The sequence below is a fragment of the Musca autumnalis genome, unplaced genomic scaffold, assembly GCF_047663935.1.
Source record: "Musca autumnalis isolate F117 unplaced genomic scaffold, ASM4766393v1 scaffold_5, whole genome shotgun sequence".
Lineage (NCBI taxonomy): Eukaryota > Metazoa > Arthropoda > Insecta > Diptera > Muscidae > Musca > Musca autumnalis.
Genome location: NW_027412088.1, coordinates 61,274,000 through 61,289,904, shown reverse-complemented (window position 1 = coordinate 61,289,904; position 15,905 = coordinate 61,274,000). Strand labels below are relative to the sequence as shown.

General features: G+C 38.8%; 1 protein-coding gene across 13 annotated transcripts in view; it reads right to left on the bottom strand.

Annotated features, from left to right (window-relative positions):
* Nucleotides 1-15,905, bottom strand: part of Dh31-R (Diuretic hormone 31 Receptor) — a 451,262-nt gene that overhangs the window by 128,981 nt on the left and 306,376 nt on the right. For 8 of the 13 annotated variants that reach the window (XM_073989148.1, XM_073989143.1, XM_073989153.1 and 5 more), the window contains 2 exons: nt 7,615-8,290; nt 6,969-7,079 (listed from right to left, as the gene is read on the bottom strand). In XM_073989148.1, the coding sequence (XP_073845249.1) occupies nt 6,969-7,079; nt 7,615-7,861 (358 nt within the window). In that variant the 5' untranslated portion in view covers nt 7,862-8,290. The remainder of the gene's footprint in view (nt 1-6,968; nt 7,080-7,614; nt 8,291-15,905) is intronic. The other 5 variants (XM_073989144.1, XM_073989154.1, XM_073989149.1 and 2 more) reach the window with 1 other exon arrangement.

Sequence of the window (15,905 nt, the reverse complement as noted above, 5' to 3'; positions counted from 1 at the left end):
GATACAATTATGACAGGCTAATTGGATAATTGTTTGCGACCCGTGGCGAAAAGTGTTAGAAATGAGCATGTGTTCATTAAATTTATAATTGTTTTTTATGGTTAGTATTTTCACAATTTTTCGAACGAATCAACCGATTTGGTCCTCGTAATTAATCAGGTTTGAATATGGACTAAATCGATTCACTCCTTCGGGTACCTCCTACACAAGATTTCACAAATTTTCGGAAAGTTGCAGTCCTGCTCTCAAGTTTTGCAGGGGTATGGCCCAAAAACTTTCAAAACCTGCCGGCACCAATCCAACGGCAGCGGGTTCCTACGTACCGGATTGACCTAAAACCATAGTGTATCGGCCAGCGGCTGTCAACCCAGAATCAAATCTATGCGTCTACGTAGTTTCATGCTGTTGCAACAACAACCAAGATTTCAAAAAATTTCGGAAAGTTGCAGTCCTGCTCTCAAGTTTTGCAGGGGTAGGTCCATATTTCCTGAGATAATGGTCCAAAAGCTTTAAAAAACTGCCGGCACCAATCCAACGGCAGCGGATTTCTACGTACCAGATTGCCCGAAACCATAGTGTTTCGGTCAGCGGCTGCCAACCCAGGTTTCATGCTGTTGCAACAGCAACCAAAATGACCGATGAACACAAAATGGGAATCCGCCTATATCGGACAACTCCTTTCTCAAAAAGGTACTTAATTTTCGCTTGGTGGCACATGAAAAACTATTTTTCGTGAGCAAGTTCATGCTTCCCGACATAATGAACCTAAAATTTGCAAACATCCTTTGGCGGCCAACTAAAATGACTTATGAATCCGATAACTATCAAGAGGAATGACTGACCTTGATCCAACCTCAGTCCCTTGAAGGTCTATTAGACAAGTCCTTCGAATATTTCCTCACAAAAGTTCGAATTATTCGATTAAGTGCAGCTTAAGGGCTGTTCGACAATCGTTTTTAATTTTTAGTGAAGGTAGTACTTCTGGTGCTTATTACAATTTCGTCCTTCTTACGATGGTACAATATTTGTTTTCATCCTGGCAAAATGGACCGAAAGCTCTGAAACATCCTACATTGACCCGTTGGCATAGAGTGACTCCCTACCGAAAGAAGTGACTCCCAATAAATCAAGTGGCTCCCAAATTAAGATCTAGTGGCTCCGTCCATTCCTTCAGCTACGTCCTCCACAAAAGTTCCACACTTTTCCGCTTAAATCCAGTTTAAGGCCACTTCCATTCCTTCGTGAACTTCCCTCGCAAAAATTCAAAACTTTGACTTGTGTGCGGTTTAAGGGAAGTTTATGTTTACTGAAGTTACTCCTTATGGACCAAAACTTAAATATAGTGAAAATAGTGGCCTACATGGCTGTTGGGCACTATAAGCAGAGTCTGATATGGTCCAACCCACCGACGTAGCCAGGGGGCCGCCGAAAACGTAAATTTTTTACACATAATGGAATGTATCTACCCCAATGCATTCTATGTAAGGGTCAATCAAATGAGGGACTGTGCGAGTTAGAGTTGCTTAACGTAAACAGCCCGCTTATAGCTGTACTCCGGGTTAAAGGTCCAATATCTCCCCGCATTTGGAACGTCATAACCGCCTGGTCTTGGGAGACTTTATGTTTACCATGAATTGAAGCGTTCGTCCCTCGGAAACGACCAGAGGGGCATAGTGTTGACTGAGCAGATCGATAGCTCTAGGTTTTGCATGGTCAATGTGGACGCACTTACCAAAATTAGCAGAGAGTGTCACAGTTCGCCAGATATAAGCATTATGTTATTGTGACAAATGACGTCATCTGGCAACCTGTCGTTTCTCTCGGATCAAATAATTTCCACATAATTGCCTTTATCAACAGACCGCCCGATTTCATCACATCTCAAAAGCCGAACTTTCCTCATTCATGGGAAAGCTAACTGGCATTGTTGCAGACAGTTCACTAATCACCGCTTCAGAGATCTGTCCAACCCTTCTAATGTTCGGGTAGCAGAAAGAACGTTCCGAGACATCATCACTGCCGCAGCCGCTCACCATATACCTGCTAGTCGAATACCCGCAGTGAGACTAAACTTCCCAGCAGAGGCGATGGGGTAAGCAAATGATCATGATGAGCTTCGTCAAGCCAACCCAGTGACCCCATAATCAGGGAGTTGACTGACATTGGATGTTAACAGATTGGTCGGCGAGCATAAGCGGAACAAGTGGCTAAATCGTCTGAAGAGTTGCAACATTGGAGCCAATATAAGTAAATGGTTGGCAACGGTTACGTCACTCTCGAACCCAAGAAAGAAGGAAGATAGAACCTCAGTCACGTTTAGCGGCGTTATGCTGACTGATCTGAGGAGGTGGGGACGTTATTTCCATCGACAGTTTGTCGAGCACCCCGCGAATGACAGGGCGAAGAAGAGTTCTCCGTCGTATTATATCTCGTCTTGCCGAGGAGAAACTACCGAAATTTAAATCATCCACAGCGTTGAGCTCTGACGGATGGAATGATAGGAATGCTGAAACAGCAGGATATGCAGGGAGTCAAGTATCTCAATTAAGTTCTCAACCTGTCGCTAGCCACCCACATCAATTTCGAGGTCAGGAATTGGGTGATCCCGCTATTGAAGCCAGGCAAGGATTCCAGCAAAGGTGAATCGTTCAGACCGATTTCGCCTTGATGCTTTAGTCCACCCCAGCGTAAGAAATAGGTATCCAGTTGCCGATAATCAACATGGGTCCCGTAAGCAGCACAGCACGATAACAGTGCTGCACACCATCTGCACAAATATTTGTCAAGGGCTCAACCAGAGACCGGCTTGTGATAGAACAGAGATGGAGGCGCTTGACTTATCACAAATCATTGATACTGCCAGACACTCTACGCTGTTTGGAGACATTGAGCAGACAACCCTCCGGCCAAGCTTGAAACTTTGGATTACCAATAATATGTGTGGACGCCAGTCGTACTTGGAATTCAGGAACACGAAATCCAAACCCCGTAGAGTGAAGATCCCCAAGATGGGATGATATCTGCGGAACTGTTTAACCACTACCTCTCCTGCATTCCGCCTCCTCCAGGCGTCATCGGGATCGTAACGTATGCGGATGCTTGTACGATCCTGGCGTCAGGTACCTTCCCTGATGACATCTGTGAGAGACTGAACTCCTATTTAACCGATCTAGCCACCTTTTTCCATGCGAGGAATATGCAGATTTCACTACATGGGCGGCGCAGTATAGAAGAAAGTTGAATGTCGTGGTCGATGGTAGCAGAATTCCGACCACAAACTGCACCAATATTCATGTTCATGTCATCAAGTCCCTAGCCGGCAGCAGATAAAGAAACCTTGTTTACCGTGTATAACGCGATAGATCGATCTATGGTGAGCTATGCGGCTCTAGTTTGGCCCCCGATCGGTCACAATGCCGCCCTGAGAACAGCAACATGGAGCCTCCTTTTTCTTCAGTGGACCATCTACATGAGGAGGCAAAGATTCTTCCAGTACAGCTACACAATGATATGCTTTCGTTGCAGTACTTGAAGAATTGCTCAGAACTTTAGTTGGAAGACTTTGCAAAAGGTTACTACTAGGGGTTTGTATCCTCAGAATGTACTTTAAAAAAATTCATATTAGAAGTTGTTTGCATTTTCTGTGTTGCATAGCATTACCAAGGTAGTGGTATCGTAAAATTTTGAATATGTTATGTCAAAATGTTTATATGTTGTTTGGGAATATACAACAAAAATAATTTTTTATAAAGGGATTTGACTTTTCATATTCGAACAGCTGGTATGATACCACTATCTTGGTAATTGTGCCATGGCAGCTATAATACAGTGCGTCACCTTTAGGAGTTGTTGTCACGCCTTTCCCAATCCATCGTATTTCGTGTATGGCAGTAATGTCGGCCTTGTATTTTTCAAGTACATATGCCAATGCGTAAACTGCACCTTCTCTATAATGAGTGCGAACATTCCAGGTGCAGATTCGCAGATCATGGTCCTTAAAAAGTTTGCGGGGGTGGTCAACTTTAGAGCGGTTTGTTTTTCTGCTACTACTTCATCGAAAAATTTTTTCGGGTAGCCCTTCCACCAAAGTTAAACATTTTGCCCTTTAAACCAGGATTGTTTTCAAGTTCCAAGTCGTTGTGATCATGACATTAATAGTACATTTGATTAATAGGAGATGCCAATACATACAGGGATATAGGACCGAAATGTCCCAATATTGGAGTCACTGCTCCATACAGCTCCCTTACTAAAGTGTATAGTGACCATTTAAAATAACTGATAGGAACAATAACTATCGACAGAAGTGACTCGCAAACTTTGGTCCAGTTCCAAGAAGGACTATGTTCTTCGTTTTTTTTTTTCATGTACCTCTCCCGCAGGGAAGAGAAAATTTTTACCGAAGTTACCCCCTGTGGTACTGCTTATAGTTATATATTGTTTATCGTGGTCAAGTACATTCTACCTGACATACTGGTCCAAAATTACTGGTGGCACGATATCTATTGAAAATAAATGACTTCTAAAATAAGATCCGCTTTCAAAATGGACTGTACCGATGCACTCCTTCAGGTACTTCCTCCGCAAGTTCATACGTCCAAAAGGGCCGTAAAATCTGGAAACCTCCTAATTCCATGATTATTAAAATCCTATTGTTAGCAAAAAAATTGGCTGATAGCGCTATAGGCAGAGTCTGACATTGCTCCAACCTTTGCACATATGTATATTTATTTTTCTCCAATTCGATGGCCTATATGGGACAACTGCTTTGGAAATCTCCCTCACAAAAGTTAAAAATTTTTCGATTAAGTGCATTTTAAGGGCTATAGGGGGTTTTTAAATTGTAAAGATATGTTTACACTAGCCATCAATGTCATATGACACGAAATAAAAATATTCCATATCTGCCCACACAGACAATGTGGAGACGTAATTTCACTGCATTTTTGCTGGTTTGGACGCAAAAAGTAAATGGCGTAAGGAAAATCGTCAATATTGCACACATTAGCGACTGTATAACGATGGCAAATTTCAGATCATATGACATTGATGGCTAGTGTAAACTCCCCTTTACTAAAGATACTCCTTGTATTCGCCGTTAAAACGACACAATTTTTCTCGTGGGCAATTTCATACTTATGAAATACACTTAAGGACTCGGTAGGTTCTGCGGTAAGTTCTAGACCATGGTAGGCCATCACCCTCAACAGTTCTATGTTTGTGTTCATGTAATTTGACTGACATGAGAGCGGCCATATATCACGGATTATTTGGTGCAATTCCGAGTCTTCCATGGTCCTAGACGCCTGCGATATTACTGTTATAGAAGTACGCCAGAACATATCCCAGCGTATCGGGATACGAGACTCTATGATAAACAGTAGGACCCAAAATTATTGAGATAATATGAATGGGGTGCGCTCATTGATATGAGAGAAGTCTACCTTGTCCCTTCTGAGATGTTTGTGGAAGCATTATATAGAAAAAGTGTCTACATATCTAACTTGGTGCAGTTCTTTCATCTGAGACTGCTGAACTGAGTCTCCCCTGAACGGTCTATAATGCCCTGATGACCTTCCCTTGAATGAATGAAATATATATAGCGGTTCCTCATATATTTCAAGACAAACGGGTGTAGCTTTAGCACAACTATAGGGCCGACTGAATTCATATTGGGCCCGTGTTGACAACACGAAGCTCAACTGTTGCTCTGTATGTGGACTGGATTATGACTATGATACGCTGAATCTTTTCTACTGTCCCGCTTAACCCACTCACCTGTCTCCGGATTTTTATACAGATTCACAAATTCTGCAACTGTGAATGACTGGTTGCCGCATTATTCAAACAGAGACAAATCTGAAGCAGATATGTATATGTAAAAGGCCGGGGCGATTTGAAAACCTTAATGGGCCCTTCGCGTTTCTGATTCCTGGGATTGAACTGAGCAAAAAAGTCTACTGGACCATATGTCTACGATGAAAATCGATTTTGATTTTAAGTTTTTTATCTACGTTTTTTTTGGCATCCTCGCATATAACAGCCAAACCATTGAGATTTTCGAGACAGCACAAAGACAAAAATTGTATTTTTGAAAATTATGAGAAATTTAGTTATAGTTTCTTGTGGGGGTTTTCAGACTTAAAACACTATAATTTAGCCATTTGTTAACCGATTTAAAGCAATAATAGCTTATTCAAAAGATATTATTCACCCCTTTAAAACGAAGAAGGATAAAAAGAAATCCGTTTTGGAAAAAATAAGATATGCCCGTTTAATTTTAAAAATATATGAAACCCAGATTTTCACTACTTTTACCGTTATAAAAAAATAAAACGAAGCGACCCAAAGGAACTAAAGACATTTTCGTTCACCATGGATCCCAACACGATGGAATTTTGCATCAGAATGCTTGAATATTTTTCTCATCAACTTTTGTAGCACAGTGTCATTTATCAACATTTTCCGAAAAGTTTGCACCTTCTCAAGACCAAAACAGACTGAAAAAGCGTTCCAATGCTTTTGCGATGAATTAGAGAGTTCTTAATTATTGTCTTGGCTGCAATTTTTGTCTTTGTGTTGGCTCGAAAATCTCAATGGTTTGGCTGTTATATGCGAAGATGCCAAAAAACGTAAAGTCAAAATCGAGAGGCTCGACTTTCATCGTAGACATATGGTCCAGTAGACTTTTTGGCTCAGTTCAATCCCAGGAATCAGAAAAGCCTATTAAGCCTTCCACACAGATCGCCCCGGCCTAATATGTAATTATACACAAATAAACATATTTGCGTTGTTACAACAACAACTTTTACTTGAATTTTTATATTGTGTTTAAGGTTTTGTTGCTGTTTTAAGGATATTCTCAAAGAAGTGGGAAGATAAGCAAATCCTTATACTGTACTTTTGTAATTTGAGTGAAAAATAATCAAACAAAGTTTATTATTTGTTGTCTTGTTTTGTTTACTTACTTAATGGATCAAAACCAACTATAAACTCAGGACATTGTTCGTATGCCGTTTTTCCAGCTGGTGTATCTGGCCAGCAAAGCCAACCGTCAAATGTGCCTGGACAATATTTTCCTGTTGGGGTCGTTGTAGAAGTCATGAAAAGAGAAATGAAAACAAAAAACAGTTGTAAAATATTTAAACGAGTCAATTTACACCACCACAGAGTGATGAAGAAATAATTCGGACAGACGTACAAGGTCTTATAATGAATTTTTTATAACCGGACATTAGCTTCAAACAAATGGAGTGAAAGTGAGAACAATTCAATTTTCAGTGAGTTCGGCGAGATCGATATTATAAAATTACATTAACCACTAATAATTAAATACTGTCATTAAGTTCACACTGAATTTTAGGCTTTATGACTGTCAAAACCGGTCACAGGGCACATACATAGAAAACTTGTGATACTGAAAAAAGGTTGTTGTTGTCTGTTTTACTTGAGCTTCATTTAATGACAATTAAATTAACCTAAGCACTATGACAGATCTTTTAATGTGGTCATAAATTCCAAAATAAAGTGTGAACTTTTTAACCGTTGGACGTTGTGGTAGCTGGTGTAAATCTATTAATTTTATTAGGAAAAAATAACACTTTCCCCACTTACCTTCTTCATACTGTGTTGTACTGCGATTAAGACGTTCCCAACATTCTGCTCTTAATTTTTCCATGGGATCTGGTTCGGGATCTAAAACTTCAGCATCATTTTCACTAGCCGCTGTTACACCGTCATCTTCACTATTTAACGACGAACTACTTTCTGTGGTAAACATTGTTGATGATTGTATTAGGGCGGAAATATTGGAAGAGGTAAATTTATTCATTGCCATTGGCTGTTGATTTTCAAACATCATAGAATTTCCGGTTAAAAGATTTCCTGATTATCTGTAAGAATATTTGTGTTACAACAAAAAGTCCACATCCATTCATCCATAAATGGTAGGGTGTTTTTTTCTTCTTGCCTTTTTAAATATTCATTTTCAGGAGGCGTTCTAAGGCTATGGATGCTATGACTTAATAGTTTTGTTGTTTTCTTTAACTTTGTGCTTTTTGTTTACTTCTCGCTCACTCTCTACCTCCCTCGGTGGATATTAAAAAGGGATTTATGACATTATCCTTGATATTGGCTTCGTTCTATGTTGTGTTGATTAAGTCTTTCCTGGCGTTTGTTTTGCTCTGTTAAGCTTTTGGTTTATATCTGTATTATGCGAGGAGATTTTTAGTTGTGGCTAATAAATAGAAACGCCATGACACAACCAACAGACGCAAACAGACAAGGGAATCTGGAAGAAAAGTGAAAAAATAAGACATCAAAAAATGGGAAGAAAAGAAAAGTTTTTGGTATGCTACAATAAGTGTGGATGTAAGGATACAAACAAGGACAATAATACTAGAATGTGACAGCACAACATAGGGATAGAATGCGACAGTGTTGATAAGTATAGCATCGCAAAGGACAATGAGATTATTTTGTTCGGAATATATTCTATTTTATGGATATAAAATTTACTTTAGGTTTCAAAGAAGAATAGAATATAAATTTAAACATCATTCACTTAAAAACTTCTATGGACATAAGACTCCTTCAGGTCTTTTATGCGCAGAAGAATTCTTAAAGTCTTCTGTAAAAACCTGAATATATGTCTTCTATAGACAGAAGATTGAGGTCTTCTATAATCTGAAGAAATCAGGAGCTCCTCTATAGACCAAATACCTCTTGAGTTCTCCTATAAACAGAGTTTTTTATAGGCAGATCTTAAGATCTTCTATAGACAAGTGACGTACTGAGGTCTTTTATAGATTCACCACTTGAAGTCTTCTATTTGCCGAAAACATATTTTATAGCCTGAAGACCTGTTTTGAAACTTCATAGACTGCAACCCTATTCTAGAGACAGGAGATGTTCTATAGACAAAAGGCATTCAATAGGGAAAAAACTCAATATATCTTCTATAGAGAGAAAACGTATTGAAGTCGTCTATAGGTGAACGATCTCTTGAGATCTTCTACAAAGAGAAGACCTCTTTAGGGGTTCTATGGACAGAGGAACTTTTGAGGTATTTTATGGACAGAAGACCTCTAGATGTATTATATAAAAACCTCTATGTGCCTTCAATAGGCGAATGATCTCTTCCGCAGACAGATGTCCTCTTGAGGACCTCATTACACAGGAAGTAGACAGTAGACCTCTTAATATTTCCTATAGACATACCAGTTGAGGTCGTCTATATAAAAAACACCATTTGAAGTCTTCCATAGATAGAAGACCACTTGAGGTCTTATTTGACAGAAGTCCCTTAAAGTCTTCTATAAACAATAGACGGCTTATGGCATCAGACCTTATGTCTACCGCAGGCAGAATACCTGTTGAGGTCTTCTATAGGTAGAAGACGCTTTGAGGTCTTCTACAGATAGACGAGCTCTTTAAATTTTCGACAAATCGGTCATGAGACAGGAGCTTTTGAAGTCGAATATAAACTGAATACCTCTTGACGTCTTCTCTAGACAGAAGACCTCTGTAAGTCTTCCTCTTGATGTCCTCTATAGATAGAAGACCGTTTGAGTTCTCCGATAAACAGAAGGCTTCTGTGGTGTTTTATTGACAGAATATCTTCTATACACAAAAGACGTATTGAGGTCTTCTATAGACCGAAAACATATTTTATGGACAGACGACCTATTTCGAACATTAACAGACAAAAGCCCTATCATACGGACGACTATAGACAGAATATCTCATAAGATCTTCTAAAGACTGAAGGCCTCTTGTGGCCTTTTAAAGCCTTCTATAGGTCTTCAGAAGATAGAAGACTTGTTGACATCTTCTACAGACAGAAGACCTTTTGAGATCTTCTACAGATAAAATACCTCTTGAGATCTTCAACAGATAGAAGAAGATAGTTCGTCTGTCTATAGAAAACATATAGAAGGCTTCTCTCTAATGACTTAATGTAGTCTTCTATATATAAAAGAATGCAAATATTTTCTGCCTATAGAAGATCTCAAGAGATTTTCTGCTATAGATTTATAAAAAAAATCGTCGACAAAGAGTCTCTTGGTTGCTCCAAAAAATTAATCCTCAGAGTCACTTTGGTTGCTTCAAAGAAATGTGTACAAAATCCACGCCTCTGAGGCTCTTTGGTTGTTCCAAAGGAATGTGTACAAAATCCACGCCACTGAGGCTCTTTGGTTGTTCCAAAGGAATGTGTACAAAATCCACGCCTCTGAGGCTCTTTAGTTGCTCCAAAGGAATGTGTACAAAATCCACGCCTCTGAGGCTCTTTGGTTGCTCCAAAGAAATGTGTACAAAATCCACGCCTCTGAGGCTCTTTGGTTGCTCCAAAGAAATGTGTACAAAATCCACGCCTCTCTGGTTGCTCCAAAGAAATGTGTACAAAATCCACGCCTATGAGGCTCTTTGGTTGCTCCAAAGAAATGTTTCGAAAATCCACGCCTCTGAGGCTCTTTGGTTGCTCCAAAAAAATGTGTAAAACATCCAAGCATCAGAGGCACTTTGGTTGCTAAAAAAAAACAAAAAATCCGCGCCTCTAAGGTTCTTTGGTTGATCAAAAAAAAAAATAAAACTCCAAGCCTCTAAGGATCTTTAGTTGCTCCAAAAAATGTTTAAAAATCCACGCCACAGAGTTTCTTTGGTTGCTCCAAAGGAATGTATACAAAATCCACGCCTCTGAGGCTCTTTAATTGCTCTAAAAAAATGTTTCAAAAATCCACGCCTCTGAGGCTTTTTTGTTGCTCCACAAAATCAAAAAAAAAAATCCCAGCCACTGAGGCTCTTTGACTGCTCCAAAGAAATGTGTAAAAAATCCACGACTCTGAGGCTCTTTGGTTGCTACAAAAAATGTTTCAAAAATCTACGTCTCTGAGCCTCTTTGATGGTCTACAAAAATGTTAAAAAAATCCACGCCTCTGAGTCGACACCTAAGAGTCTCTTGGTTGCTCCCAAAAATGTTTAAAAATGTAACGCCTCTGAGGCTCTTTGGTTGCTCCAAAAAAATGTTTAAAAAATCCCCTCTGTGGTTGCTCCAAATGTTTTTAAAAAAAACCCACACCTCGGAGGCTCTTTGGTTGCTCCAAAACAATGTTTAAAAAATTCACGACCCTGACGCTCTTTGGTTGCTCCAAAAATTTTTTTAAAAAAGTAAGTAAGTAAGTAAAAATGTTTAAAAATCCAAGCGTCTGAGTCTCTTTGGTTGCTCCAAAAAATGTTTAAAAATCCACGCCTCTGAGTCTATTTTATTGTATACAAAAATGTTTAAAAAAATCCACGCCTCTGAGTCTCCTTGATGGTATACAAAAATGTTTAAAAAAATCCACGCCTCTGAGTCTCTTTGATGGTATACAAAAATGTTTAAAAAAATCCACGCCTTTGAGTTTCTTTGATGGTATACAAAAATGTTTAAAAAAATCCACGCCTCTGAGTCTCCTTGATGGTATACAAAAATGTTTAAAAAAATCCACGCCTCTGAGTCTCTTTGATGGTATACAAAAATGTTTAAAAAAATCCACGCCTCTGAGTCTCTTTGATGGTATACAAAAATGTTTAAAAAAATTCGCGCCTCTGAGTCTCTTTGATGGTATACAAAAATGTTTAAAAAAATCCACGCCTCTGAGTCTCTTTGATGGTATACAAAAATGTTTAAAAAAATCCACGTCTCTGAGTCTCTTTGATGGTATACAAAAATGTTTAAAAAAATCCACGCCTCTGAGTCTCTTTGATGGTATACAAAAATGTTTAAAAAAATCCACGCCCCTGAGTCTCTTTGATGGTCTACAAAAAAGTTTAAAAAAATCCACGCCTCTGAGTCTCTTTGATGGTATACAAAAATGTTTAAAAAAATCCACGCCTCTGAGTTTCTTTGATGGTATACAAAAATGTTTAAAAAGTCCACGCCTCTGAGTTTCTTTGATGATCTACAAAAATGTTTAAAAACCCACGCCTCTGAGTTTCTTTAGTGGTCTACAAAAATGTTTAAAAATCCACGCCTCTGAGTTTCTTTGGTGGTCTACAAAAATGTTTAAAAATCCACGCCTCTGAGTTTCTTTGATTGTCTACAAAAATGTTTAAAAATCCACGCCTCTGAGTTTCTTTGATGGTCTACAAAAATGTTTAAAAATCCACGGCTCTGAGTTTCTTTGATGGTCTACAAAAATGTTTAAAAACCCACGCCTCTGAGTTTCTTTAGTGGTCTACAAAAATGTTTAAAAATCCACGCCTCTGAGTTTCTTTGGTGGTCTACAAAAATGTTTAAAAATCCACGCCTCTGAGTTTCTTTGATGGTCTACAAAAATGTTTAAAAATCCACGTCTCTGAGTTTCTTTGATGGTCTACAAAAATGTTTAAAAAATCCACGCGTCTGAACCTCCTTGGTTGCTCCAAAAAATGTTTAAAAAATCCACACCTCTGAGTCTCTTTGATGGTATACAAAAATGTTTAAAAAATCCACACCTCTGAGTCTCTTTGATGGTATACAAAAATGTTTAACAAATCCACGCCTCTGAGTCTCTTTGGTGGTCTACAAAAATATTTAAAAAATCCACACCTCCGAGTCTCTTTGATGGTATACAAAAATGTTTAAAAAAATCCACGCCTCTGAGTCTCTTTGATGGTATACAAAAATGTTTAAAAAAATCCACGCCTCTGAGTCTCTTTGATGGTATACAAAAATGTTTAAAAAAAATCCACGCCTCTGAGTCTCTTTGATGGTATACAAAAATGTTTAAAAAAATCCACGCCTCTGAGTCTCTTTGATGGTATACAAAATTGTTTAAAAAAATCCACGCCTCTGAGTCTCTTCGATGGTATACAAAAATGTTTAAAAAAAATCCACGCCTCTGAGTCTCTTTGGTTGCTCCAAAAATGTTTAAAAAGTACACGCCTCTGAGTCTCTTTGATGCTCCAAAAATGTTTAAAAAGTCCACGCCTCTGAGTCTCTTTGGTTGCTCCAAAAAAATGTTTAAAAAATCCAAGCCTCTGAGTCTCTTTGGGTGTTCCAAAAAGTGTTTAAATCCAGAGTGTCTTTCGTTGCTCCAAAAAATTAAAAAATATCCACTCCTCTTTCATCCACCGATATGAATCTGCAGACGAAGTTATTATCCACTTCCAAATTCATTCATTCTTTAACATCCAAACAATATACTCCACATTCATCTCTCTTAAAAGCTATCAACGAAAATGTCCAGTGCAATTACATTGTTTTAGTAGTCCTTAATCCTCTTCTTAGTTTCACTCCAACTGACATGGCGAGGATAACATCGCCACGTCAGACGTATGTACATTATGACGATGACATTTTTAAACACTTAACGTTGGTCTAATTGGCATGTTATGTTTTGACGCTTAACGTCCACAGTGTATTACGTCTGAGTCGAGTGGTGACACTGATATCGAGGATTACCAAATAAAGTGATTTTCACCCATCGCTCACATTAGTGATTGTGAGCTGCCACATGGAACACTCAATGTGCATCCATCAGCATTTAACACCTCCACCCATACAAGACCTTAATCGATAACTAAAAGCGTTATTGAACAACCATTAACTGGATGGAGTGCACTTTGAGTTGAGTTGTTGAAGTGAGGGCTGGTGTATGTCGTCGAATCAATAAAATCTTGAAATCGTATCAGATATGCACAGACGTTTTAATTCGTGTGATAATCGAAATTAATATCGACAAAAGAGTTAATGAATTATTACAGAAAAAGTTAAATGTTAGTATGAAACTACCGAGAAACATTTTCGTTGATTATTTCGAGGTTCTGCAACAAAATATCATTTCATGATTTGAGAAAGTTACAATTTCATTTCTTGGCAATAAAGGATTATTGTTCAACCACAAAATCTATCTCGAACTGTTCTAAAATTCCCTAAAAAAACATCTTGTAGTTAGTGAGTGACATGTGTCACTTCGAGATATCGAAAATGAATTCATTTGGTTTTTTACGAGTCAACAGAACTTCGCAATTCTTGCACTTTTTTTGCAATCATGTCATATTAACACAACCCTTCTTGGCTGTGTCAGATAACCGTCCGTGTCAGAGTCATACACATGTAGTCGCATGTGCCCTAGGTACCACGTTGCAGTTTTTTATCTGTCATTTACTGCCAATTTATACATACATTGTCCAAAGTGAAGTGTTAAAGAGATTTTTACGAAAAATGGAATAAAAAACCACTGCTTTTATATTTCTCATATGACGGGTATGGTTGTAGTGGTAGAGATGGAATGTAGTCTGTATGTCGACTGCACCAGCGCATATAACTTGAGGGAAATAAAAATCTCACAAAACTGTCGTTTATCCTTGTGACACGTGCGAAACATAAAACTACTCACGCTGTCAAAGAGAAAAAGTGCAGCTAACCACCAACTGCCATCAGCATAGGACACGAACACCAGCACGTACACAATACAAGCAAAATATGGCAGCAACGGAATTTAAGGAGAGTAGTAAACAAATTAGTGGACTTTAAGTTTGGTCAGTAGTGGGGATATACATACATCCCTTCAGAAAGAAAAAATTTCGTTGCTGCCAAAAATCCACGCCAAAGAAGGTACTCCTCGCCCAGAAGGCTAATTGGTTGCTGCCAAAAATCTTTAAAAAATACACGTCCAAGAGGCTCTTTGGTTGCTGCCAAAAATCTTTAAAAAATACACGTCCAAGAGGCTCTTTGGTTGCTGCCAAAAATCTTTAAAAAAATCACGCCTAAGAGGATCTTTGGTTGCCGCCACAAGTCTTTAGCCCAGAAGGCTAATTGGTTGCTGCCAAAAATCTTTAAAAAATACACGTCCAAGAGGCTCTTTGGTTGCTGCCAAAAATCTTTAAAAAAATCACGCCTAAGAGGATCTTTGGTTGTGGCCAAAAATCTTTAAAATATCCACGCCCAAGAGGCTCTTTGGTTGTGGCCAAAAATCTTTAAAAAATCCACGCCCAAGAGGCTCTTTGGTTGTGGCCAAAAATCTTTAAAAAATCCACGCCCAAGAGGCTCTTTTGTTGTGGCCAAAAATCTTTAAAAAATCCACGCCCAAGAGGCTCTTTGGTTGTGGCCAAAAATCTTTAAAAAATCCACGCCCAAGAGGCTCTTTGGTTGTGGCCAAAAATCTTTAAAAAATCCACGTCCAAGAGGCTCTTTGGTTGTGGCCAAAAATCTTTAAAAAATCCACGCCCAAGAGGCTCTTTGGTTGTGGCCAAAAATCTTTAAAAAATCCACGCCCAAGAGGCTCTTTGGTTGTGGCCAAAAATCTTTAAAAAATCCACGCCCAAGAGGCTCTTTGGTTGTGGCCAAAAATCTTTAAAAAATCCACGCCCAAGAGGCTCTTTGTTGTGGCCAAAAATCTTTAAAAAATCCACGCCCAAGAGGCTCTTTGGTTGTGGCCAAAAATCTTTAAAAAATCCATGCCCAAGAGGCTCTTTGGTTGTGGCCAAAAATCTTTAAAAAATCCACGCCCAAGAGGCTCTTTGGTTGTGGCCAAAAATCTTTAAAAAAATCCACGCCCAAGAGGCTCTTTGGTTGTGGCCAAAAAATCTTTAAAAAATCCACGCCCAAGAGGCTCTTTGGTTGTGGCCAAAAAATCTTTAAAAAATCCACACCCAAGAGGCTCTTTGGTTGTGGCCAAAAATCTTTAAAAAAAATCCACGCCCAAGAGGCTCTTTGGTTGTGGCCAAAAATCTTTAAAAAATCCACGCCCAAGAGGCTCTTCGGTTGTGGCCAAAAATCTTTAAAAAATCCACGCCCAAGAGGCTCTTTGGTTGTGGCCAAAAATCTTTAAAAAAATCCACGCCCAAGAGGCTCTTTGGTTGTGGCCAAAAATCTTTAAAAAATCCACGCCCAAGAGGCTCTTTGGTTGTGGCCAAAAATCTTTAAAAAATCCACGCCCAAG